At 34.3% G+C, this 26896-nt stretch overlaps 4 protein-coding genes and 3 pseudogenes across 4 annotated transcripts; 4 read left to right on the forward strand and 3 right to left on the reverse strand.

The window, feature by feature from the left end:
• Positions 1-2042: 2042 nt before the first annotated feature.
• On the reverse strand, positions 2043-2819 carry LOC115978883 (pectinesterase inhibitor 3-like). The gene has a single exon (XM_031100769.1). The coding sequence runs from the start codon at positions 2731-2733 to the stop codon at positions 2221-2223; it is 513 nt and encodes a 170-aa protein (XP_030956629.1). The 5' UTR covers positions 2734-2819; the 3' UTR covers positions 2043-2220.
• A 3119-nt stretch (positions 2820-5938) lies between these two features.
• LOC115979482 lies at positions 5939-7873 on the forward strand (annotated as a pseudogene).
• Positions 7874-9561: 1688 nt separating this feature from the next.
• LOC115980495 lies at positions 9562-10077 on the reverse strand. Its single transcript, XM_031102734.1, has one exon. The coding sequence runs from the start codon at positions 10075-10077 to the stop codon at positions 9562-9564; it is 516 nt and encodes a 171-aa protein (XP_030958594.1).
• A 2570-nt stretch (positions 10078-12647) lies between these two features.
• LOC115979481 lies at positions 12648-14356 on the forward strand (annotated as a pseudogene).
• Positions 14357-16186: 1830 nt separating this feature from the next.
• LOC115980496 lies at positions 16187-16699 on the reverse strand. Its single transcript, XM_031102735.1, has one exon. It carries the CDS (start codon positions 16697-16699, stop codon positions 16187-16189), a length of 513 nt encoding a protein of 170 aa, XP_030958595.1.
• A 2497-nt stretch (positions 16700-19196) lies between these two features.
• On the forward strand, positions 19197-20903 carry LOC115980497 (annotated as a pseudogene).
• Positions 20904-24590: 3687 nt separating this feature from the next.
• Positions 24591-26579, forward strand: LOC115979568 (DEAD-box ATP-dependent RNA helicase 15-like). Its single transcript, XM_031101622.1, has 5 exons — positions 24591-24748; positions 25261-25352; positions 25521-25639; positions 26109-26165; positions 26276-26579. The coding sequence occupies exons 1-5, from the start codon at positions 24696-24698 to the stop codon at positions 26426-26428; spliced, it is 474 nt and encodes a 157-aa protein (XP_030957482.1). The 5' UTR covers positions 24591-24695; the 3' UTR covers positions 26429-26579.
• Positions 26580-26896: the final 317 nt, after the last annotated feature.

The following is a 26896-nucleotide window of genomic DNA, read 5'->3' on the forward strand; positions in this document are numbered from 1 at the left end:
GCAGCTTCACTACCAAAAAAAGCGGTCTATAACTACGTTTCAAAAACGCAGCCTAAACAAGCGCAGCAATAGCCCTATAGCTGCGTTTTTGTAATTGTGGCTAAAGGTTTGACCTATAGCCATGTTTTTTAACCACGGCTATTTAGGCCTATAGCCGCATTTTTCATAAACGCAGCTCAAAGTCTAACCTGTAACCGAGTTTTTTTGTAGTGCTTCCTCTGTAAGCTCTTTTCATTTAATTTGCCTATCATATTTTGCAGCTAATGGAAGATCCAAAATAAACTACTAAATCCCACCTAAAGGCTTCAATGAGTTCTCAGAATAAATGAAAAATAAATTTGAATGCAGCGTCCATTGAAACTCATCTAGCATATAGCTTATCTATACTTGAACTTTGTTACTGGAGTTAAGCAGTTGTATGAGCCCTGTGTTGGAACTTTCCACAAACACCTTATGTGCGATCACAAATAATCACCATTCCTTCAAGTACAGCAGCAGCAGTTCACGTACCCATAAATAATCACTTCAAGTACCACAATAGCATTTCAATCACAATACCCACATTAGAGACGAGCTGTTATACCCACACAAGAGTTCTTCAAAGCAATAGCTTGTCCATTATTGCACCGCCACGCATTTGTTTTGAAGAACTCTTGTTGTGAAGGTACCCAACGAGACAGCAACGGTTTCTTGCCACATCACCCTTTGAGAAAAATCTAGAACGTCCAGATCCGAGGAACTCCAATGATCCCCATGTCCTACACAGTTTGATCTCTCTCCCTCATGTCCTTTCTCTTATTCTCCTCAACGTTCCTAGGGTAGGGACTTCGGTTAGGTTATGTCGTGTTTTGTTGTTGTTCAATTTGATTTTTCAGATCTACCAGTTTTGCTAATTAATATATTTGATTAGCTCAAATGAATTCAATTTGGCTGAATTTTTGTTTTTGTTTTTGATTTTTTTTTTCTTTTTAAATTAAGGCCGCATGGCATCTCATGTGGTAACTTAGATTAATATTTTAATATCATTGTTAGCAATCTCAACATTTTCTATTTAATACTTAACAGCAAGGACTATTTTAACACAATATCAAAAAGTTGAGGACCAAATTGACGCATTTAAAAGATTAGGGACCATGTCATTTACCCTTTTAAATTTTTGCCGTCCTATGAATTTATTACCTGAGAGGTGGTAGTTAGTTAGCATTACCCATCAATGGGAAACAATGTTCTGTGTCCATCCTTTCCAAAGCAAAGAAAAAAAAACGAAAAAAAAAAACAGGATTCGCATGATTTTGTAGCTTATACTTGGTACCACTGTCCTCACAATTAAAGTGGATCATGCATAGTGTGGGTTTAAATTAGTGCAATTGGTAAATTGCTCTTATATTAAATAAAAGATCTAAGATGGAATCTTGTCAAAACCATAAAGAAATCTATTAATACGTTGACCTAATTGTAAGAGCAATTACCTAATCAGCATATAATACAATTTCAAATATTTTGGTATAAATGAAAAAAAGAAAAAAGAAAAAAGTGAAGAAGTAAAGGTTTTAGACCGCAAATCAGATCCATATCATTCTGGCTTAAGCTTATTTTCATACCATTCATTCAAGGTGGTTGAAGACAATTACTATGACAACTATAACCAATTAATGAGAGAGAAGAGAGCAGAGTCATTAATTTCAATGCATTGGCTAAAGACCAAAATCGAATCTGTAATCTGTATGCCTATCATAATGTCAACCACAAGAATCAATTCCTTTATATAATTGTTACTGGTGGCTAGTCACCAGTGCACCAATCTTTTGGGCTCCTTTCTTTTATTGAGAGTCTGAATTAAAGTCTCTTTTTTTTTTTTTTTTTTCCTCAATTCTATAATGTCTAAGCTAGAGGTACGTTGCATTAGACCTAAGAATTAACATGCATTCTATTGCAGCTAAAATTGGTTGTGTTAGGGCCTTAAGAAGCATGCATTGCTTGTGCTATGAGCCTATGAAAAAAAAAAAAAAACATGAAATAAGATAATAATAAGATGTATTGAATTGTATCAATTATAAACCATTAGCTAGTACAAACTATAGTAGATGCGTCATTGATACTTCATAGAATATGGAATATTTATTCAATTTTTTTGGTAACTAAAAACTAGGGCCACATGGAGATAAATGAGCACCAACTTGATTATTGGAAATTTTACTCATGTCAACATGGAATCAAGGCTTAGAGCTGATTGGTCATGGCTAACACATTGCTGCTTAGCTGGGTAAATTTGGTATTCGAAGCAGACATTGGAGACTTGATGGACTGATCCTGGAAACCTTGCTCACACGAGTCTGCATCGTTCATGGCAGCTGAAACCCATGTATTAACATCATTATATTTCTTATTTCCCAAGGCAACGGTCGAGTCCTGAATTTGATCAATTGCATCTCCATAGTTCTCAGCACAATCGGTTAGGGCTTGCTTCAAGCCCTCGTCCTTTGCTGAACCTTGCAGTTTGGTGATTTCAGCATTTATTTCGCCAGCTTTCTTCCCTGTATGTTTTAGTGCAACTTTGGCTATAGTCAGGAGATCTTTTGCTGATTTGGCCTCAGAGTTCGATTGAAGAGTGCTTAGGCATAGTGACTTGTACGAAGTGTAACCACAAGCTCGATCAATCAAGTTCTGGCAAAAAATTTGGGTTGGAAAGACAGCCAAAAGAAGCACAAAGACGAGGCTTGAAATGGGATTCATGTTTTCACTATAATGTTTTCTTTTCAGATAAATTTTATGTTTTTAAATAAGTGTGGTCAATCTAGCTTTTGGACTTTTCTTTTTCTTTTTTGGGTGTTTTCGAGAAACTTGTAGCTATTGGACTATGGTTATATAGAGAAGAGTTGGGATGTGATTGGTTCTAAGTTCAATTACCTATCTTGAAAGATGATCCATAAAAAGAAAATGGAATATTTTAGTGCAGGAATGAATTATGTATGACCACACAACCACACTGTTTAACTGGTCCCTTTGATCTTACAGTGGTTATTATGAGTTGGCTAAATATAGAGTTTGTATTTAGAACCATCCACTCCCAAGTTTCTAGCAAAACTTTTCCATCTTACCTTTATTTTTAATTGACATAAGTAATTATTATCTATTCGGGGTTAAGTAAGGGCTGGCCCTAGAAATTTTGGAACCTAAGGCGAGAACTTAAATTGGGCATTTTTTATACTTATGTATTAATTAAATTAATATTTATTTAAAATCTTTATATTATGATATATTTCATTTAAAATTTATTTTTTGGTGAATTTCTTGCTAATTAGTAATATTTTCATCTAAATTTTGTGTTATATTTTGTTTATTACTAATAACAAATTTATCCATTGATCCTTTTTGAGACTCAATTAGTTTTTCTTCTTTTTATCTTTTTTTTTTTTTAAGTTTTTCATATCCAAATGCATATTTTCTAGTAAACATTTCTAATCAAACAATATATTTATAAAGATTAAAATAAACAATAACTTTCAAGTATAGAGCAAATGAGAAATAGCACCTGATTTATATAAAAAATATTGTTGTAGTTTCATTGAACAATAACAAGTTTTTAGCAATCTCAACCTGCATAAATAAATATTTTTTTCATTATATTACCAATAACTAATATATATATATATACACACAAGATTAAAATTAAAGAAAAAAAAAACTAAGTATAGCCATAACAAAAGTACAAACCCAACCCAGCCAAGAAGATGCCAAGATGGCCACACAAGTCTTATTAATAAGACCCACCCACAAAAAACACAAAACAAATCCTATTACACCTACAACAACAACCAAAAAAAAAAAAACCCTTGAAGGCCCAAATGTCCAACCATAACTCAATATAAACAAGTCTAGTCTTAACAAATAAAAAGTAGACAAATCCAAGCCTTATACCTCAAAAGTCAAAACTCATCCATCTATAGAATCAAAACGCAGTAGTGAGAAAAAAAAAAAAAAAAAAAAAAAAGGCAGTCCTCACTCCTCAATCAGTTTAGAGTTTTTAGATTAGATGTGATCAAATGATTTAGATTGGACGAAGCTTGAGCCAGGCAACTAGCAACAGTGGAGAGAAAGAATGAGATAGGCAGAGAGCAAGAGCTGAGAGAAAGAAGCTGAGCAAGAATGAGAAAGAGAAATGGTAAAAATTTTAGGGATTTGAGGTTTTTTATTTGTGATTGTTTTGTGATTAATTTCTTAGACCGGATTTGTAGTTTATCTTGTTGAATTTTAGTCTGTCTAAAGGATAATGATGTTATTTTTGGGACAACTAATTTTGTTTAGACCAAAAAAAAAAAAAAAATTGTGCCACCAATGTTTATCCGAATATAACAGAAATTTTGTTTTTTGGTCAAAAGGATGTGCTAGATAGGCCCGGCCCTGGGTTAAGTCTTGTTGTATAAGAATGTTTTTCTCTATTTCATTTAATTATCTATTTTCCTAATAGAAGCTTGGGTACTTGTTTGGATCCAATATTAATCTATAAAGTATTGGTTCCATAGTCATGACCATTGTTAAGAATGAAGGGGCTTGATTTTACTTTCCTTCCCAAATAGAAATATAGGTGGGGGAAAATTGATGGGTTCTACCCATTAGAAATAGGGATAAGATAACCAGAATTGCACATAAAAATTAAGAATAGGTTTAATGACAACTTTTTTCATAATTTGCTAAAGTAACTAATTGTGAATGATGGACAATATAAGTAGTGTTAGTACATATTTGATAGACTGTAATAGACATTGTAATATGATGGCTATTCATATGGTTTAGCTATTTTTTAGTTAGTTATTTTTACACTACATAGAATAATAATTCCTTATGAATAGCTATTTTTCAAAATGAGGAATAACTATTCCCCATTAAAAAAATTGTAATAGCTTTTTTTAGTAAGTGCAATAATCTCTAAAATTAATATATATTCAAATAAACGAACTTTTCATATACAAGTAACAATAATAAAAATAAAAAATCATTAAAAAATAACTCATTTCTCTCTCAATTTTTTTAAAAATATATTATTTAAAAAAAATTGTATGAGTAAAATATTTCATACAATAAACCTTAGTTATATTCTAATGTTACAACTCACAACCAAACTTATGAATAGGTTTAATTATTCTATTACAACACATTTTATTCTCAATAATAAATATTACAATTTTTGTCGTAATTCTTATTTAGTGTACTAAACATGCCTTTAATAGTAGGCTCATGTAAAAATAATTGTCAACCACTAACAACTTGCCACCAACATGTTGCAAAAATAAAAATTAAAGAGAGTGAAATTTTGTGTCAATAGCAGAGTTGATAAGAGGAACAACAAATTGCAAAAATAAAAATTAAAGAGAGTGAAATTCATTTCAATAGCAGGGTTTTTAAGAGGAACAAATCCCATGGTTGAAATTTCTAATTTTATGAATAGCACCATAGTTTAAAACTGAAACTAAAGAGAGTGAAATTCATTTCAATAGCAGGGTTTTTAAGAGGAACAAATCCCATGGTTGAAATTTCTAATTTTATGAATAGCACCATAGTTTAAAACTGAAACAGGAAAAGACCCACATTGAGTCATCATTGTATTCTGGCCCATCCCATTAGCTATAAGCTATAGATGGTTTTAATAATATCTTCACAAAATTGGCATAGACTTACGCTTTCAAAGTTTTATTTATAAAATGCTATCATGTATTTTTTGGTAAACAAATGCTATCATGTATGATTACATGTAATCTTGACATGAGCTCCAACATTAATGTTCTGTTACTGTGTTCTTCCCGGACAGTCCTTTGCGTTGAAAATCCACGCTAGCCCTTCCCAAAAGCAGTACCAAGTTATTTAATTAGAGACTCAACTTTTCTGTGCCCTGCATTAACTACTGTACTGTTCATAACACCTCTCTTTAAATCCACTAGCTAGCTACTTTCACCACCCTATGAAGCTTAAGCTCATGAGAAAGAGCAAGAGAAAAAAAGGAGTTTTTACTTCTTAGACAAAGAGAGATAGGCATGGAGGGGATAGATCATAGGATTGTGAGTGTCAATGGCATCAAAATGCACATAGCAGAAAAAGGACAAGGCCTAGTAGTACTATTCCTCCATGGCTTCCCTGAGCTTTGGTACTCCTGGCGCCACCAGATTCATGCTTTGAGCTCACTTGGATACCATGCTGTAGCACCAGATCTCTGGGGCATCGGTGACACTGAAGCACCAACTTCCATCACCAACTACACCTGCGATCACATTGTCAATGACCTTGTTGCTCTCATTGACTCTCTGGGTGTGGACCAAGTGTTTCTTGTGGCACATGATTGGGGAGCCATCATGGGTTGGTACTTGTGCTTGTTTAAGCCTGAAAGAGTGAAGGCATTTGTGTGCCTTAATGTTCCATTCACGCCAAGGAGTCCATAGATGACTACTATATATGCAGATTTCAGGTTCTTGTTTAGCTAACATAACCAGATTTGGCTTCTTGTATGCTTAAATGATCATGTTTTAGTATAAAATCTTATTTGTTTAATCCCATTTACCTCTTTGGTGCCTAGTTTCTATGAAACAGTTGAAAAAGTTAGGCAAGCAAGATTGTTTGATTTGAGCAAAGGCTCTCTAAGTCACATTATTTGCTTTGTTATGATTCTTGCTCAAGATTTTTAGGCTTAGACTTTAGTACACGTTACATTCCAAGTTATAAGAGGCCAATCTTGGACTCTGAAAATTGAAAACCAAAAGTTGTTAACTAATATCTTATATCGCCACCCAATTTTACTTTGATATTTCCATATGTGTTGCAGGCACTAGGAGAAATTGAAGCTGAGATTGCTGAAATAGGTACAACAAATGTACTCAAGACCATTTTATCAATTCGAAAACCAGGTCCACCCTACTTCCCTAAAGGAAATGCATATGGAATCCATACCAATGCTTCAATTTCCTTGCCCTCTTGGCTTTCAGAAGAAGAGCTTACTTATTATGTCACAAAATTTGACCAGAAAGGCTTCACTGGAGGATTGAACTACTACCGAGCAATTGACCAGTATGTTACAAACTTCAATGAAAATATTTCAAAATCTAAATGTCAAAACATTTCTTATGCTTAAGACCTGATATGTAACAAATTCTAGGTGCCCATTTCACGTTTAAGGTTTTAATTCTTAAATCTTACTGTGTATAGAGTCATGTTTTTTTAAAATGACTATATCTTAGATTTGTAATATTTAATATGAAACATGAGATTGATTCATTTCAGATGGAGATGATCCTCTTCCAAGACGCTCACCCGTCACGTTTTTAATCAACAAAAGAACCAAAATCTTGGGTTCACATAAAATATAAGCATGAAACTTAAATCTTGGCCTTCCTTAACATTAAATATCCCAATACTTTGGTATTCATAAAACAAACGTTTGAGAATTAGTTTCCGATTATTGCAGAAACTAGGACGTCACATAAAAATGGACTGGAGTGCAAGTGAAGGTACCTGTGAAGTTCATAGTGGGGGATTTGGACATGGTGTACACCACCCTGGGGACAAAGGAATACATACACAATGGTGATTTCAAGAAAGATGTGCCATTTTTGGAGGAAGCTGCTGTGATGGAAGGGGTGGGTCACTTCATCAACCAAGAAAGAGCAGAGGAAATCAGTTCTCACATCTATGACTTCATTAAGAAGTTCAAATAAATTCTGTTAGTAAATACTGTAAATTGTGCACTGTTTCTATGGGTTCATTAGGAATTCAATCTGTCACCTCTTGTGGCACTAAGCTTGGTGGTTGAATAGACCTTGTCATATGATCTACAAGGCTGCTTTATTAAGTATGAATTTCTACTTGAATATCTATTTCTTTACAGTTATTTCATTATTATTGAGAAGCACATATTGGTACATGGATTCCCCAAATCCCAATTATTCATGGCAGGTTAAAATTTGAATTCAAATTGTTGTTTTAAGACTCACTGAGTGTGTGTGTGTAAATTACTAGTAAAAAGAATTATATAGTTATTTTTGTAGAAGTGGAAGTTTAATGGAAGTAGATAGGAGCTTTTGAAAGAAGCCAAAAAGACTTTCATAAATTAAAAAATAAAATAACATAACCAAAAGGCTATGCAAGAAGCAAAGAATGGCAAAATAGAGATTTCTTGCTCGTCATGTCCCAATTATTGTTGGATTTAAGTGCAAAAGCCTAAGTAAATATGATGGGCGTCTAAATGTATTAAATACCAATTAAGCCGTATTAATATTTTAGACTCCATAAAATAGGTTTGACTTATCCCCAGTACTTAAAAAAAAAAAAAAATCTCTTTTTGTTTTAATAAAAAAACTGTCATATCACTCATTAACTAAGTAAAATGTGAAGATTTAAATTCACTATCATTTGTTATTGTATACTTAAAATAAAAGAACATGTTCAATTAAAAAAATACTTAAGCTAACCCAAACCCCCCATGGAATTAGAAATTTGTGAAAATTCTGCGCTCACAAGGTGCATTGCACTCGTTTTGTATTTGACACACTTATTTGGGACAAGATTAAATAACCTAAATGAATTAGAATGCCACACTCATTAATCTTCTAAAATACTTCAAGTTCTTCATCTTATACCGCATGACACCGTTCTCACATTGCAATATTTTTCGGAATGAATTTTAAAAAGAGGCAAAAATGGAGAGAAAGATCAATAGCTCAAGAAGGATTTGTGTTTCAAGGATTTGGATCCAATAAGTATTGCAGTGGGTGCAATACTACTGATTCCAGTGCAATACTACTGATTCATCTCACATTAATTTTTACCATCTTACTTTTAAACTTTAACTTTAATACTTAAAATTTTTTTTTTTTAATTCATCCAATCTCAATTTGTGTTTCAACAATATGCACATCCACGCGCACCCAAAAAAAAAAAAAAAAAAAAATTCAAATGTCACTCTCAAGATTGAAGTTGTCAATGCTGCAATGCCTAATAAAGAAGATGTTATGGATGTGAAAGGATTCATTTCTACTGGGTGTGTGTGGTAAAGTCTGACCTGTTGAAGTCAATGTTGGATGTGATTCATTCAAGTATCATAATCTCAAATACAAGAATCAATTCCTTCATATAATTGTTACTAGTGGCTAGTCACAAGTGCAACAACCATTCGGGCTCTTTTTTTTTTTTTAATTGAGACTGCATTAAATTGTCCTTTTTGTGTTTTTTCATTTCTATAATGTCTAAGCTAGAGGTACGTTGCATTAGACCTAAGAAATAACAGGCATTCTATTGTAGCTAATATTGGTTGTGTTAGGGCCATAATTATGAAGCATGCGTTGCCTATGCTATGAGCCTATGAAAAATAAAAACATGAAATAAGATAATAATAAGATTTATTGAATTGTATTAATTATAAACCATTAGCTAGTACAAACTAGTAGATGTTATTGATACTTTATAGAATATGGGACTTCTATTTAATTTATTTGGTAACAAAAAATTGGGCAACACAGATATAGATGAGCACCAACTTGATTGCTGGAAATTTTATTCATGTCAACATGGAATCAAGGCTTAGATGTGAGCGATAATGGATTCCGCATTGTTTTGCATCTGGCTAAGTTTGGTAGTCCAGTCAGATATTGGAGACTTGTAGCGTTTACCCTCGAAACCTTTGTCACACAATTGTCTATTGATCGTGGCGTCTGTCAGCTGGGCTTTTGTAGCAGTAATGTTGCCCTGTGCGAAGGAAGTTTCCGCGGCCTGAATTTTCGCAATTACAGTGACATATTTTTTAGTGCAAAAGACTAGGGCATGCCTCACGGGCCCTGGCCCTGATGACTCTTCAAGTCCTTCGATATTGGAATCTACAAAGTTAGCTTCATACTCTGTATGTTTTAATGAAACTTTGGCTAAAGTCTTGAGATCTTTAGCTGAATGGGCCTCAGAGTCCGGTACAAGAGTTTCTAGGCACAGAACCTTGTAAATGGTGTAACCACAAGCTTCTTCAATCAAGGCGGTCTGGCAGAGAATTTGGGTTGGAAAGACAGTCAAAAGAAGCACAAAGACGAGGCTTGAGATGGGATTCATGTTTACACCATAACGTTTTCTTTTCAGATAAATGTTATGTTTTTGAATTGGTGTGATCAATCTAGCTATTGGGCTTCTTCTTTTTTGTGTTTTTGAGAAACTTGTAGGTATTGGACTATGGTTATATAGAGAAGACTTGGGATGTGATCGATTCTAAGTTCAACTACCTATTTTGAAAGTTGATCTATAAAAAGTAAATGAAATATTTTAGTGCAGGATTGAATTACATATGACCACACAACCACGCTGTTCAACCAGTCCCTTTGACCTTACAGTGGTTATTACGAGGAGTTTATACTTGGAGTCATCCACTCCCAAGTTTCTAGCAAAACTTTTCCATCTTTCCTTTATTTTTAGTTGACATAAGTAATTATTATTTGATCGGGATTAAGTCTTGTTGTATAAGAATGTTCTTCTCTATTTCATTTAATCATCTAATAGAAGATTCGGTACTTGTTTGGATTCAATATCAACCTATAAATTATTGGTTCCATGGTCATGACCATTATTAATAATGAAGGGGCTTGATTTTACTTTCCTTCCTAAATAGAAATATAGGTGGGGGGAAAATTGATGGGTTCTACCCCTTAGAAATAGGGATAAGATAACCAGAATTGCACAAATAAATTAAGAATAGGTTTAATAACAACTTTTTTTTTTTTTTCATAATTTGTTAAAGTGATAAATTGTGAATGGTGGTAAATATTAAGTAAACTGTAACAGACATTGTAATATAATAGCTATTAAAGGCATATTTAGTATACGGCATATTTAGTATATTAGTATACTAAATATGCCTTTAATGGTAGGCTTATGTAAAAATAATTGTCAACCAATTACAACTTGCCAAAAACAAATTGCAAAAGTAAAAATTAAAGAGAGTAAAATTTTGTGTCAATAGTAGAGTTGACTAGAGGAACAACAAATTGCAAAAATAAAAATTAAAGAGTGTGAAATTTGTGACAATAGCAGAGTTATTAAGAGGAACAAATCCCATGGTTGAAATTTCTAATTTTATGAATATCACCATAGTTTAAAACTGAAATGGGAAAAGTCACACATTGAGTCATCATTGTATTTTGGCCCATCCCATTAGCTATAAGCTATAGAAGGTTTTAATAATGTCTTCACAGAATTGGCATAGACTTAATTATGCCTTCAAAGTTTTTTTTTGGTGAATGAATGTATGCGAGTTTAAAGTTTAAAAAACGCTATCATGTATGATTACATGTAATCCTGATATGGACATACTTTCTTGGAGAAGTTCATTGTTAAACCAGTCTCACATGTGCTCCAGCATTTATGTTATGTTATTGTGTTCTTCCCCGAAAGTCCTTTGCCTTGAAAAGCGAAGCTAGCCCTTCCCAAAAGCAATAGCAAAGTTATTTGATAGGAGACTCAACTCAGTTGTGCTCTACATTAACTCTTGTACTTGTCATAACACCTCTCTTTAAATCCACTAGCTACTAGCTAGCTACTTCCACCACCCCAAGAAGCTTAAGCAGTTAGAGCATTCTTATCAAGACTTGTAAAAAATTTAGTATTTATCCTTTTAAAACCTATTTTTATAAGATATAACACATCATTTTACAATACAACCTATATTAAAACTTTTTTTTTTTTTTACCATTTCATTCAAATAATGTTTCTTTATTATTTTTGAATAATTTTTTATTTTCTTCTCTCTCCTTTTCTCTTTCTTTCTCACAGCACTGCTGGCACCACATTACCAACCACCCACCAAAAACCCACCACCCATACCACAACCACCACTAACAAAAAAAGAAAAAAAAAAAAAAGTAGAAAGAAACCTCCACATCCACGTCCACCCACAACCACCACATCACTCAAAACCACAAAACCAAAAAAAAAAAAAAAAAAAAAAAAAAAACCTTCACCATCGCCACCACAAGCAAACCCACCACCACCGACCCACCACAAATCATACCCATCCAAAACCAAATCACAAACCCACCACCCAAAACCAAATCACAAACCTACCAAAATATGCCAAAATCGGAACCCCTGTACAAACCCACAACCTACAAATCGGAACCCAGGGTGTGAGAGAGAGATAATCATAGATCTGAACCAGTGAGGGTGAGTGGGAGAGAAAATCGGAGGCAGTGGCTAAAGAGTAGAGAGATCGGCGATGAGCTACCAACGTTGCAGACGAAGTAGAGAGATCGAGTGACTAATAGTAGAGAGATTGGTGATGAGTAGAGATTGGCAACGAGCACAACAGACCATGAACCACGGAGAGAGAAGAGAGAACAGAGAACAGAGATGAGAAGTGAGAAAGTAAAGAAAATGAGAACTGAGAGAGTCGTTGGTGAATAAAAAACAATTTTTTATTTTACAATACAGCTACAGTGCGCTATCAAAAATGGGAGTGCACTGTAGCAAGATTATAAATTTCATACAACATAACAGTTTTGATGGAGGGTATGTTTTGGGGTTAAGCTATTAAAAAATAAGATTTTTAGCATATAGGAGCCTTAATGAGAATGCTCATAAGCTCATGAGAAAGAGCAAAGAGAAAAAAAGAGTTTTTACACAGTGAGACAAGCATGGAAGAGGGGATAGATCATAGGATTGTGAGTGTTAATGGCATCAAAATGCACATAGCAGAAAAAGGACGAGGCCCAGTGGTACTATTCCTCCATGGCTTCCCTGAGCTTTGGTACTCCTAGGGCCACCAAATTCATGCTTTGAGCTTACTTGGATACCATGCTGTAACACCAGATCTCCGAGGCTTTGGTGACAATGAAGCACCAACTTCCATCACTAGCTACACATGCGATCACATTGTTAATGACCTTGTTGCTCTCATAGAATCTCTGGGTGTGGAGCAATTGTTTCTTGTGGCACATGATTGGGGAGCCATCATAGGTTGGTACTTGTGCCTGTTTAAGCCTGAAAGAGTGAAGGCATTTGTGTGCCTTAGTGTCGATTCACGCCAAGGAATCCACAGATGAAGCCAATGGATAGAATGCGAGGTTTCTTTGGAGATGACTACTATATATGCAGATTTCAGGTTCTTGTTTAGCTAACATAACCAGATTTGGCTTCTTGTATGCTTAAATGATCATGTTTTAGTATAAAATCTTATTTGTTTAATCCCATTTACCTCTTTGGTGCCTAGTTTCTATGAAACAGTTGAAATAGTTAGGTAAGCATGCTTGTTTGATTTGAGCAAAGGCTCTCTAAGTCACATTATTTGCTTTGTTATGATTCTTGCTCAAGATTTTTAGGCTTAGACTTTAGTACACATTACATTCCAAGTTATAAGAGGCTAATCTCGAACTCTGGAAATTGAAAACCAAAACTTGGTAACTAATAACTTATATCGCCACCCAATTTTACTTTGATATTTCCATATGTGTTGCAGGCACCAAGAGAAATTGAAGCTGTGATTGCTGAAATAGGTACAGCAAATGTACTCAAGACCATTTTATCAATTCGAAAACCAGGTCCACCCTGCTTCCCTAAAGGAAACGCATTTGGAATCCGTTCCAATGCTTCAATTTCCTTGCCCTCTTGGCTTTCAGAAGAAGAGCTTACTTATTATGTCACAAAATTTGACCAGAAAGGCTTCACTGGAGGATTGAACTACTATCGAGCAATTGACCAGTATGTTACAAACTTCAATGAAAATGTTTCAACATCTAAATGTCAAAACATTTCTTATGCCTAAGACTTGATATGTAACAAATTCTAGGTGCCCATTTCACGTTTAGGGTTTTAATTCTTAAATCTAACTGTGTATAGAGTCATGTCTTTTAAAATGACTATATCTTAGATTTGTAATATTTAATATGAAACATGAGATTGATTCATTTGAGATGGAGATGATCCTCTTCCAAGACGCTCACCTGGCACGTTTTTAATCAACAAAAGAACCAAAATCTTGGGTTCACATAAAATATAAGCATGAAACTTAAATCTTGGCCTTCCTTAACATTAAATGTCCCAGTACTTTGGTATTCATAAAACAAACGTTTGAGAATTAGTTTCTGATTATTTCAGAAACTGGGAGGTCACAGAAAAATGGACCGAAGTGCAAGTGAAGGTACCTGTGAAGTTCATAGTGGGGGATTTGGACATGGTGTACACCACCCTGGGGACAAAGGAATACATACACAATGGTGATTTCAAGAAAGATGTGCCATTTTTGGAGGAAGCTGTTGTAATGGAAGGGGTGGGTCACTTAATCAACCAAGAAAGAGCAAAGGAAATCGGTTCTCACATCTATGACTTCATTAAGAAGTTCAATTAAATTCTGTTAGTAAATACTGTAAATTGTGCACTGTTTCTATGGGTTCATTAGGAATTCAATCTGTCACTCTTGTGGCACTAAGCTTGGTGGTTGAATAGACATTGTCATATGATCTACAAGGCTGCTTTATTAAGTATGAATTTCTTCTTGAATATCTATTTCTTTACAGTTATTTCATTATTATTGAGAAGCAAATATTGGTACAAGGATTCCCCAAATCCCAGTTATTCATGGCTGGTTAAAATTTGAATTTAAATTGTAGTTTTAAGACTCACTGAGTGTGTGTGTGTGTAATTACTAATAAAAAGAATTACATAGTTATTTTTGTAGAAGTGGAAGTTTAATGGAAGTAGATAGGAGCTTTTGAAAGAAGCCAAAAAGACTTTCATCAATTAAAAAATAAAATAACATAACCAAAAGGCTATATGCAAGAATCAAAGAATGGCAAAATAGAGATTTCTTGCTTGTCACCTCCCAATTATTGTTGGATTTAAGTGCAAAAGCCTAAGAAAATATGATGGGCGTCTAAATGTATTAAACACCAATTAAGCTAGATTAATATTTTAGACTCCATAAAATAGATTTGGCTTATCTCCAATACTTTTTTTTTTAAAAAAATCTCCTTTTGTTTTAATAAAAAATTGTCATATCTCCCATTAACGAAATAAAATGTGAAGATTTAAACCCACTATCATTTCTTTTTGTATATTTAAAATAAAAGAACATGTTCAATTAAAAAAATACTTTTGAGCTAAGCCAAACCCCCAGTGGAATCAGAAATTTGTGGAAATTCTGCGCTCACAAGGTGCATTATACTAATTTTGTATGTGACACACTTATTTGGGACAAGATTATATAACCTAAATGGATTAAAATACCATCCGCCTCATTAATCTTCTAAAATACTTCAAGTTCTTCATCATAAATCACACTACACCATTCTCACATTGCAATATTTTTCCGAATGAATTTTAAGAAGAGGCAAAAATGGAGAGAATGATCAATAGCTCAAGAAGGAGTTGTGTTTCAAGGATTTGGATCAGATAGTATTGCACCGGGTGCAATACTACTAATTCATCTCACATTAATTTTTACAATCTTAGTTTTAAATTTTTTTTTTTTTAAATTCATTCAATCTCAATTTGTGTTTCAACACTATGCACATCCACGCACACCCAAAAAAAAAAAAAAAAACAAATGTCACTCTCAAGATTGGAAATTGTCAACGCTGCAATGCCCAATAAAGAAGATGTTATGGATGTGAAAGGAATCATTTCTTCTGGGTGTGTGTGGTAAAGTCTGACCTGTTGAAGTCAATGTTGGATGTGATTCATTCAAGTATCATAATGTTAACTACAAGAATCAATTCCTTCATATAATTGTTACTAGTGGCTAGTCACAAGTGCAACAACCTTTCGGGCTGTTTTTTTTTTTTTTTTTTTCAATTGAGACTGCATTAAATTCTCCTTTTTGTGTTTTTTCAAATCTATAATGTCTAAGCTAGAGGTACGGTGCATTAGACCTAAGAAATAACAGGCATTCTGTTGCAACTAATATTGGTTGTGTTAGGGCATTAATTATGAAGCATGCGTTGCTTGTGCTATGAGCCTATGAAAAAGAAAAAAAATGAAATAAGATAATAATAAGATGTATTGAATTGTATTAATTATAAACCATTAGCTAGTACAAACTAGTAGATGTTATTGATACTTTATAGAATATGGGACTTCTATTTAATTTTTTTGGTAACAAAAAATTGGGCAACACGGATATAGATGAGCACCAACTTGATTGTTGGAAATTTTATTCATGTCAACGTGGAATCAAGGCTTAGATGTGAGCGATAATGGATTCCGCATTGTTTTGCATCTGGCCAAGTTTGGTAGTCAAGTCAGATATTGGAGACTTGAAGGGTTTACCCTTGAAACCTTCATCACACATGTTTCTATTGCTCGTGGCATCTTTCAGCCAGGTTTTAGCACCACCAACGCCGCCATATGCAAAGGAAGTTTCCGCGGCCTTAATTTTCTCAACTACAGTTAAATATTTATCAGAGCAATTGCTTAGGACTGGCTTCACATCCCCCGTTGCTGAATTTATTAGTTGGATGATTTTGTTATCTATATCGGTAGCTTGATTCTCTGTATGTTTTAATGAAACTTTGGCTAAAGTCTTGAGATCTTTAGCTGAATGGGCCTCAGAGTCCGGTACAAGAGTTTCTAGGCACAGAACCTTGTAAATGGTGTAACCACAAGCTTCTTCAATCAAGGCGGTCTGGCAGAGAATTTGGGTTGGAAAGACAGTCAAAAGAAGCACAAAGACGACGCTTGAAATGGGATTCATGTTTACACCATAACGTTTTCTTTTCAGATAAATGTCATGTTTTTGAATAGGTGTGGTGAATCTAGCTATTGGGCTTCTTCTTTTTTGTGTTTTTGAGAAACTTGTAGGTATTGGACTATGGTTATATAGAGAAGACTTGGAATGTGATTGGTTCTAAGTTCAACTACCTATTTTGAAAGTTGATCTATAAAAAGTAAATGAAATATTTTAATGCAGGATTGAATTACATATGACCACACAACCACACTGTTCAACCAGTCCCTTTGACCTTATAGTGGTTATTACGAGGAGTTTATACTTGGAGTCATCCACTCCCAAGTTTCTAGCAAAACTTTTCCATCTTTCCTTTATTTTTAGTTGCCATAAGTAATTATTATTTGATCGGGATTAAGTCTTGTTGTATAAGAATGTTCTTCTCTATTTCATTTAATCATCTAATAGAAGATTCGGTACTTGTTTGGATTCAATATTAACCTATAAATTATTGGTTCCATGGTCATGACCATTATTAATAATGAAGGGGCTTGATTTTACTTTCCTTCCTAAATAGAAATATAGGTGGGGGAAAAATTGATGGGTTCTACCCCTTAGAAATAGGGATAAGATAACCAGAATTGCACATATAAATTAAGAATAGGCTTAATAACAACTTTTTTTTATTTTCATAATTTGTTAAAGTGATAAATTGTGAATGGTGGTAAATATTTAGTAAATTGTAACAGACATTATAATATAATAGCTACTAAAGTCATATTCAGTATACGGCATATTTAGTATATTAGTATACTAAATATGCCTTTAATGGTAGGCTTATGCAAAAATAATTGTCAACCAATTACAACTTGCCAAAAACAAATTGCAAAAGTAAAAATTAAAGAGAGTAAAATTTTGTATCAATAGTAGAGTTGACTAGAGGAACAACAAATTGCAAAAATAAAAATTAAAGAGTGTGAAATTTGTGTCAATAGCAGAGTTATTAAGAGGAACAAATCCCATGGTTGAAATTTCTAATTTTATGAATATCACCATAGTTTAAAACTGAAATGGGAAAAGTCACACATTGAGTCCTCATTGTATTCTGGCCCATCCCATTAGCTATAAGCTATAGAAGGTTTTAATAATGTCTTCACAGAATTGGCATAGACTTAATTATGGCTTCAAAGTTTTTTTTTTTTGTGAATGAATGTACGTGAGTTTAAAGTTTAAAAAATGCTATCATGTATGATTACATGTAATCCTGATATGGACATACTTTCTTGGACATACTTTCTCACATGTGCTCCAGCATTTATGTTATGTTATTGTGTTATTCCCCGACAGTCCTTTGCCTTGAAGAGCAAAGCTTGCCCTTCCCAAAAGCAATAGCAAAGTTATTTAATTGGAGACTCAACTTATTTGTTCTCTGCATTAACTCTTGTACTTGTCATAACACCTCTCTTTAAATCCACTAGCTACTAGCTAGCTACTTCCACCCCAAGAAGCTTAAGCAGTTAGAGCATTCTTATCGGGAGTTGTAAAAAATTTAGTATTTATCCTTTTAAAACCTATTTTTATAAGATATAACACATCATTTTACAATACAACCTATATTAAAACTTCTATTTTTTTTTTTTTTTTACCATTTCATTCAAATAATGTTTCTTTATTATTTTTAAATAATTTTTTATTTTCTTCTCTCTCCTTTGTGTCTTTCTTTCTCATAGCACCGTCGGCACCACATTACCAACCACCCACCAAAAACCCACCACCCACACCACAACCACCACTAACAAAAAAAGAAAAGAAAAAAACAGAGTAGAAAGAAACCTCCACATCCACGTCCACCCACAACCACCACATCCACTCAAAACCACCAGCACAAAAAAAAAAAAAAAAAAAAACCTTCACCATCACCGCCACCAGCAAGCCCACCACCACTGACCCACCACAAATTATACCCATCCAAAACCAAATCACAAACCCACCACCCAAAACCAAATTACAAACCTACCAAAATATGCCAAAATCGGAACCCCTGTACAAACTCACAACCTACAAATCGGAACCCAAGGTGTGAGAGAGAGATAATCATAGATCTGAACCAGTGAGGGTGAGTGGGAGAGCAAATCGGAGGCAGCGGCCAAAGAGTAGAGAGATCGGCGATGAGCTACCGACGTTGCAGACATAGTAGAGAGATTGAGTGACTAATAGTAGAGAGAGAAGAGAGAACAGAGATGAGAAGTGAGAAAGGAAAGAAAATGAGAAATGAGAGAGCCGTTGGTGAATAAAAAACAATTTTTTATTTTACAATACAGCTACAGTGCACTCTCAAAAATGGGAGTGCACTGTAGCAAGATTATAAATTTTATACAACATAACAGTTTTGATGGAGGGTATGTTTTGGGGTTAAGCTGTTAAAAAATAAGATTTTTAGCATATAGGAGCCTTAATGAGAATGCCCTTAAGCTCATGAGAAAGAGCAAAGAGAAAAAAAGAGTTTTTACACAGTGAGACAAGCATGGAAGAGGGGATAGATCATAGGATTGTGAGTGTTAATGGCATCAAAATGCACATAGCAGAAAAGGACAAGGCCCGGTAGTACTATTCCTTCATGGCTTCCCTGATCTTTGGTACTCCTGGGGCCACCAAATTCATGCTTTGAGCTTACTTGGATACCATGTTGTAGCACCAGATCTTCGGGGCTTCGGTGACACTGAAGCACCAACTTCCATCACCAGCTACACATGCGATCACATTGTCAATGACCTTGTTGCTCTCATAGAATCTCTGGGTGTGGAGCAATTGTTTCTTGTGGCACATGATTGGGGAGCCATCATAGGTTGGTACTTGTGCCTATTTAAGCCTAAAAGAGTGAAGGCATTTGTGTGCCTTAGTGTTTGATTCACGCCAAGGAATCCACAGATGAAGCCAATGGATAGAATGCGAGGTTTCATTGGAGATGACTACTATATATGCAGATTTCAGGTTCTTGTTTAGCTAACATAACCAGATTTGGCTTCTTGTATGCTTAAATGATCATGTTAGTATAAAATCTTATTTGTTTAATCCCATTTACCTCTTTGGTGCCTAGTTTCTATGAAACAGCTGAAACAGTTAGGTAAGCATGCTTGTTTGATTTGAGCAAAGGCTCTCTAAGTCACATTATTTGCTTTGTTATGATTCTTGCTCAAGATTTTTAGGCTTAGACTTTAGTACACGTTACATTCCAAGTTATAAAAGGCTAATCTTAAACTCTGAAAATTTAAAACCAAAACTTGGTAACTAATAACTTATATCGCCACCCAATTTTACTTTGATATTTCCATATGTGTTGCAGGCACCAGGAGAAATTGAAGTTGTGATTGCTGAAATAGGTACAACAAATGTACTCAAGACCATTTTATCAATTCGAAAACCAGGTCCACCCTGCTTCCCTAAAGGAAATGCATTTGGAATCCGTACCAATGCTTCAATTTCCTTGCCCTCTTGGCTTTCAGAAAAAGAGCTTACTTATTATGTCACAAAATTTGACCAGAAAGGCTTCACTAGAGGATTGAACTACTATCGAGCAATTGACCAGTATGTTACAAACTTCAATGAAAATGTTTCAACATCTAAATTTCAAAACATTTCTTATGCCTAAGACTTGATATGTAACAAATTCTAGGTGCCCATTTCACGTTTAAGGTTTTAATTCTTAAATCTAACTGTGTATAGAGTCATGTTTTTTAAAATGACTATATCTTAGATTTGTAATATTTAATATGAAACATGAGATTGATTCATTTCAGATGGAGATGATCCTCTTCCAAGACGCCCACCTGGCATGTTTTTAATCAACAAAAGAACCAAAATCTTGGGTTCGCATAAAATAAAGGCATGAAACTTAAATCTTGGCCTTCCTTAACATTAAATGTCCCAGTACTTTGGTATTCATAAAACAAACGTTTGAGAATTAGTTTCTGATTATTGCAGAAACTGGGAGGTCACAGAAAAATGGACCGGAGTGCAAGTGAAGGTACCTGTGAAGTTCATAGTGGGGGATTTGGACATGGTGTACACCACCCTAGGGACAAAGGAATACATACACAATGGTGATTTCAAGAAAGATGTGCCATTTTTGGAGGAAGCTGTTGTAATGGAAGGGGTGGGTCACTTCATCAACCAAGAAAGAGCAAAGGAAATCGGTTCTCACATCTATGACTTCACTAAGAAGTTCAAATAAATTATGTTAGTAAATACTGTAAATTGTGCACTGTTTCTATGGGTTCATTAGGAATTCAATCTGTCACTCTTGTGGCACTAAGCTTGGTGGTTGAATAGACATTGTCATATGATCTACAAGGCTGCTTTATTAAGTATGAATTTCTTCTTGAATATCTATTTCTTTACAGTTATTTCATTATTATTGAGAAGCAAATATTGGTACTAGGATTCCCCAAATCCCTGTTATTCATGGCTGGTTAAAATTTGAATATAAATTGTAGTTTTAAGACTCACTGATTGTGTGTGTGTAAATTACTAATAAAAAGAATTACATAGTTATTTTTGTAGAAGTGGAAGTTTAATGGAAGTAGATAGGAGCTTTTGAAAGAAGCCAAAAAGACTTTCATAAATTAAAAAATAAAATAACATAACCAAAAGGCTATATGCAAGAATCAAAGAATGGCAAAATAGAGATTTCTTGCTTGTCACCTCCCAATTATTGTTGGATTTAAGTGCAAAAGCCTAAGAAAATATGATGGGCGTCTAAATGTATTAAACACCAATTAAGCTGTATTAATATTTTGGACTCCATAAAATAGATTTGGCTTATCTCCAATACTTTAAAAAAAAAAAAAAATCTCCTTTTGTTTTAATAAAAAATTGTCATATCACCCATTAACGAAATAAAATGTGAAGATTTAAATTTACTATCATTTGTTATTGTATATTTAAAATAAAAGAACATTTTCAATTAAAAAATACTTGAGCTAAGTCAAACCCCCAATGGAATCAGAAATTTGTGGAAATTCTGTGCTCACAAGGTGCATTGCACTAATTTTGTATGTGACACACTTATTTGGGACAAGATTATTTAGCCTAAATGAATTAGAATGCCATTAGTCTCATTAATCTTCTAAAATACTTCAAGTTCTTCATCGTACCGTTCTCACTTTGCAATATTTTTCAGAATGAATTTTAAAAAGAGGCAAAAATGGAGAGAAAGATCAATAGCTCAAGAAGGAGTTGTGTTTTAAGGATTTGGATCCAGTTAGTATTGCATCGGGTGCAATACTACTAATTCATCTCACATTGATTTTTACAATCTTATTTTTAAACTTTAACTTAAATATTTTAATTTTTTTTTTTTAAATTCATTCAATCTCAATTTGTGTTTCAACACTATGCACATCCACGTGAACCCCAAAAAAAAAAAAAAAAAAAAAAAAAAAAATCAAATGTCACTCTCAAGATTGAAGTTGTCAATGCTGCAATGCCCAATAAAGAAGATGTTATGGATGTGAAAGGAATCATTTCTACTGGGTGTGTGTGGTAAAGTCTGACCTGTTGAAGTCAATGTTGGATATGATTGATTCAAGTAACATAATGTGAACAACAAGAAACAATTCAATACCTAGCGTGCAATACCTCAAATCCCAGCCATCCATTTAATCCAATGAGTCTTATTTTTACACCTCACCAGTACACGCTAGCAATCCGTGTGCTCACTCAAGATTTCATTTCAGCTTCCCATTTTTGAATTTCACTAAAACTCTCTCCTCTCTCTCACTTCAACCCAGCTCTCTCCGTTACTCTCCCTAACGCTCCACTCTCTCAACCCCGACTGAGCCTCCACCACTCTCTCAACATCCACGCTTGCTCTCTGCCTCTCCCTAAACCCCGTCGACACCGTTTCCCGAATATCCAACTCAGATGGATGACCAAAAACAAAGAAAAAATGGCGCCATCTGAGATCCTGACCCCCAAACACTCGCACCCTTTTTGACCCAGATCAGAGAGAGAGTAAGGGTTGGGGTTTGGAGAAAATCAGGTGTTTAAGTGAGAAATTAATGCCTTTTCAGACCCAGATCAGAGAAAGTAAGAGTTAGGGTTTAGAGAGAATCGGGTTAGGGTTTGATGCTTTTTCAGGTTTGATTTATGGAGGGATATGAGATTGAGAGAGAAAGAAAGAGAGTTTGGTCGAAGGAGAGAAGAAGCCACCATCGGAGGTGGTGGTTGTAATGAAAATTATCCTTGCCGATTTGGGCTTGTTTCAGACACTCGATAGGGTTTTCTTTTATATCTATTATTTTTAATAAACTCTGTTTTCTTTTATCTCTATTTTTTGATTCTGTTTTCTGTTTTTTTGGTTTTTAGCTTAGGAATTGAAATCATGTCTTATATTGCTTGCATTTTTGTCAATTGTTTAAAAATGCTTAATAAAAAATTAGTGACTGTGGAATTAAAAATGCTTTCTCTCGCATTAAAAACAGTATATTAGAGATTTCTTGCTTGTCACGTCCCAATTATTGTTGGATTTAAGTGCAAAAGCCTAAGAAAATATGATGGGCGTCTAAATGTATTAAACACCAATTAAGCTGTATTAATATTTTAGACTCCATAAAATAGATTTGGCTTATCTCCAGTACTTTTAAAAAAAAAAAAAAATCTCCATTTGTTTTAATAAAAAATTGTCATATCACCCATTAACGAAATAAAATGTGAAGATTTGAATCCACTATCATTTGTTATTGTATATTTAAAATAAAAGAACATTTCCAATTAAAAAAAAAATACTTGAGCTAAGCCAAACCCCCAATGGAATCAGAAATTTGTGGAAATTCTGCTCTCACAAGGTGCATTGCACTAATTTTGTATGTGACACACTTATTTGGGACAAGATTATATAACCTAAATGAATTAGAATGCCATTAGTCTCATTAATCTTCTAAAATACTTCAAGTTCTTCATCATATATCACACTACACCGTTCTCACTTTGCAATATTTTTTGGAATGAATTTTAAAAAGAGGCAAAAATGGAGAGAAAGATCAATAGCTCAAGAGGGAGTTGTGTTTTAAGGATTTGGATCCAATTAGTATTGCACCGGGTGCAATACTACTAATTCATCTCACATTGATTTTTACAATCTTATTTTTGAACTTTAACTTTAATACTTTAAATTTTTTTTTTTTTTTAATTCATTCAATCTCAATTTGTGTTTCAACACTATGCACATCCACGCGCACCCCCAAAAAAAAAAAAAAAAATCAAATGTCACTCTCAAGATTGAAGTTGTCAATGCTGCAATGCCCAATAAAGAAGATGTTATGGATGTGAAAGGAATCATTTCTACTGGGTGTGTGTGGTAAAGTCTGACCTGTTGAAGTCAATGTTGGATGTGATTCATTCAAGTATCATAATGTGTACTACAAGAATCAATTCAATACCTAGTGTGCAATACCTCAAATCCAAGCCATCCATTTAATCCAATGAGTCTTCTTTTCACACCTCACCAGTACACGCTGGCAATCCGTGTGCTCACTCAAGATTTCATTTCAGCTTCCCATTTTTGAATTTCACTAAAACTCTCTCCTCTCTCTCAGTTCAACCTAGCTCTCTCCGTTACTCTCCCTAACGCTCCACTCTCTCAACCCCGACTACGCCTCCACCACTCTCTCAACATCCACGCTTGCTCTCTGCCTCTCCCTAAACCCCGTCGACACCGTTTCCCACTTACCTAACTCAGATGGATTACCAAAAACAAAGAAAAAATGGCGCCATCTGAGATCCTGACCCCCAAACACTCGCACCCTTTTTGACCCAGATCAGAGAGAGAGTAAGGGTTGGGGTTTGGAGAAAATTAGGTGTCTAAGTGAGAAATTAATGCTTTTCAGACCCATATCAGAGAAAGTAAGGGTTAGGGTTTGATGCTTTTTCAGGTTTGATTTATGGAGGGATATGAGATTGAGAGAGAAAGAAAGAGAGTTTGGTCGAAGGAGAGAAGAAGCCACCATCGGAGGTGGTGGTTGTAATGAAAATTATTCTTGCCGATTTGGGCTTGTTTCAGAGGGAGAACACCACTCGGTAGGGTTTTCTTTTATATCTATTATTTTTAATAAACTCTGTTTTCTTTTATCTCTATTTTTTGATTCTGTTTTCTGTTTTTTTGGTTTTTAGCTTAGGAATTGAAATCAAGTCTTATATTGCTTGCATTTTTGTCAATTGTTTAAAAATGCTTAATACAAAGTTAGTGATTGTGGAATTAAAAATGCTTTCTCTGGCATTAAAAATCTACCAATGTGATACAAAAACAGTATATTAGAACTGTACATCTTCCAAAAATAGTGATTGTGGCTGCTCAACTTAAGGACTCTGGAGGAATTTAGTATAGATTTTACATAGCTTTATTATGCTTGATGAAAACTGCCATGGATATTGAAAATATTCATAGGACAAAACTCTTTTTCTCAGTGGGGCTGAATTTAATTTTGTTTTCTCTTTTTTGGGTCTTTAGCTTAGGAATTGAAATCAAGTCTTAATTCTGTTATTGTTGTTATTGTGGTTGTTGTTGTTGTTGTTGTTGGAACACCTGGAAGAATATTGGCTCTGGCAAGGGATAAAGATCTTGGATTGAAGAATGTGAGGCATTTTATTGTTGATGAGTGTGATAAGATGCTAGAATCACTGGGTATGGTCTTCTTATTCTTCTGCCTTTTATCCACTTGTTTATGTGAATTAGATCTGAAATCTGATACTTTGCAATTCTCTTGTTCTCTTTACACTGTATTGCATTGTTTGCGACAATAATTTTCTTATTTTAAGCCTTCTATTGTCAATATTCTTGTTTGTTTTCCAGACATGAGGAGAGATGTGCAGGAGATCTTCAAGATGACTCCTCATGACAAGCAAGTTATGATGTTTTCAGCAACTCTCAGTAAAGAGATCCGCCCTGTTTGCAAAAAAATTATGAAAGAGGTATGATAAGGCATCATAAAGTTATGATATTCTTTGTATTTATAAATGTCATGTTATTGCCTTGTTGGTTGTGTCAATTGTGCGGTTTTGTGGCTTAGGTTTCAATTTGCCTTGTCATTGGCAAGGGAATGAATTTGTAGTTGTAGTACTTGCAATATTTTTAGTTTTTCCTACTTCTAGTCTGAACTTTTCCTTGGGCGTAACCACTTCTCTTGATCCTTTTGGTTGTGTGGTTGATTGACTGTGTTTGTGGGGCCTTAGTGAGGATATTGGTTCCACTTCTTATTTCTTGGGTAGTAGCTGGATGTTTCTACTATTTGAGAGATGAGTAAGTTCAATCAATACATCGTAGTTCAGAAGGATTGACTTTTTGGATTGCCAGTCATTTGTTTATCTATTCTTGTTGAGTTTTGGATGCTGTAGAAGATGGTATTTTGATGCACTTTATATTGACACTCGTTTTTTTCAGCCAATGGAAATTTATGTTGATGATGAGACCAAGTTGACTCTTCACGGTCTTGTACAGGTATATTCGATGCTTTTTTTTTTTTTTAATTTTTGCAATATTTTTGTTTCATCAGTTGACTGTCTCTTGCTCATTCAACTAATGCACATTTTCATTATCTCTCCGTGCAGCACTACATTTTATTGAAGGAGGCAGGGAAAAATCGCAAATTGAATGACTTTCTTGATGCATTGGACTTCAATCAGGTTGTCATTTTTGTCAAGAGTGTGACCAGAGCTGCTGAGCTGAACAAGTTACTTACCGAGTGTGACCAGAGCTGCTGAGTTGAACAAGTTACTTTGTTCATGAATTTTACTTTTATTTTTCATATTTTTATTGTATGGGAAAAACACTTAGATGGCAGTTTTTTGCTCTGTCAAGTTGAGATTAACAGACAAACAATCGTGTAATATTTTCCACACAAAGGTGATATAAACATGTATTTTACTTTCCATTTGTTCCTTACAGACCTTAATTTGGTACATACCAGTACTTGAATGTCTCCGAAACATCTTGTCCTCCTTAAAAAAACAAGGAGGGTGGTATAGATTTCTAACAATGATGGGATTCCAGTTATTAGTGAACGATTCAACAAAGTCAGCCACAGTTTTCAAATTTGAGCCAACAACTCCCTGATATTTAGAAGTGCTAGGGAACCAAGCTGGGTGGTAAGGTAATGTTCAAACCTGTTCCTATCATCCACCAACCTTGATGTATTAATGGATTGTTGTAAATGATATTCTTCCAAGTCC

Source organism: Quercus lobata, chromosome 3 (assembly GCF_001633185.2).
Source record: "Quercus lobata isolate SW786 chromosome 3, ValleyOak3.0 Primary Assembly, whole genome shotgun sequence".
Classification (NCBI taxonomy): Eukaryota; Viridiplantae; Streptophyta; class Magnoliopsida; order Fagales; family Fagaceae; genus Quercus; species Quercus lobata.

Coding starts and splice junctions, on each gene's coding strand:
- LOC115978883 (XM_031100769.1), bottom strand. CDS start 2,733: ATGAATCCCATTTCAAGCCTCGTCTTTGTGCTTCTTTTGGCTGTCTTT.
- LOC115980495 (XM_031102734.1), bottom strand. CDS start 10,077: ATGAATCCCATCTCAAGCCTCGTCTTTGTGCTTCTTTTGACTGTCTTT.
- LOC115980496 (XM_031102735.1), bottom strand. CDS start 16,699: ATGAATCCCATTTCAAGCGTCGTCTTTGTGCTTCTTTTGACTGTCTTT.
- LOC115979568 (XM_031101622.1), top strand. CDS start 24,696: ATGAAAATTATTCTTGCCGATTTGGGCTTGTTTCAGAGGGAGAACACC. Junction 24,749..25,260: donor CAGAGGGAGAACACCACTCG/GTAGGGTTTTCT, acceptor AACACCTGGAAG/AATATTGGCTCTGGCAAGGG. Junction 25,640..26,108: donor GCAAAAAAATTATGAAAGAG/GTATGATAAGGC, acceptor CGTTTTTTTCAG/CCAATGGAAATTTATGTTGA.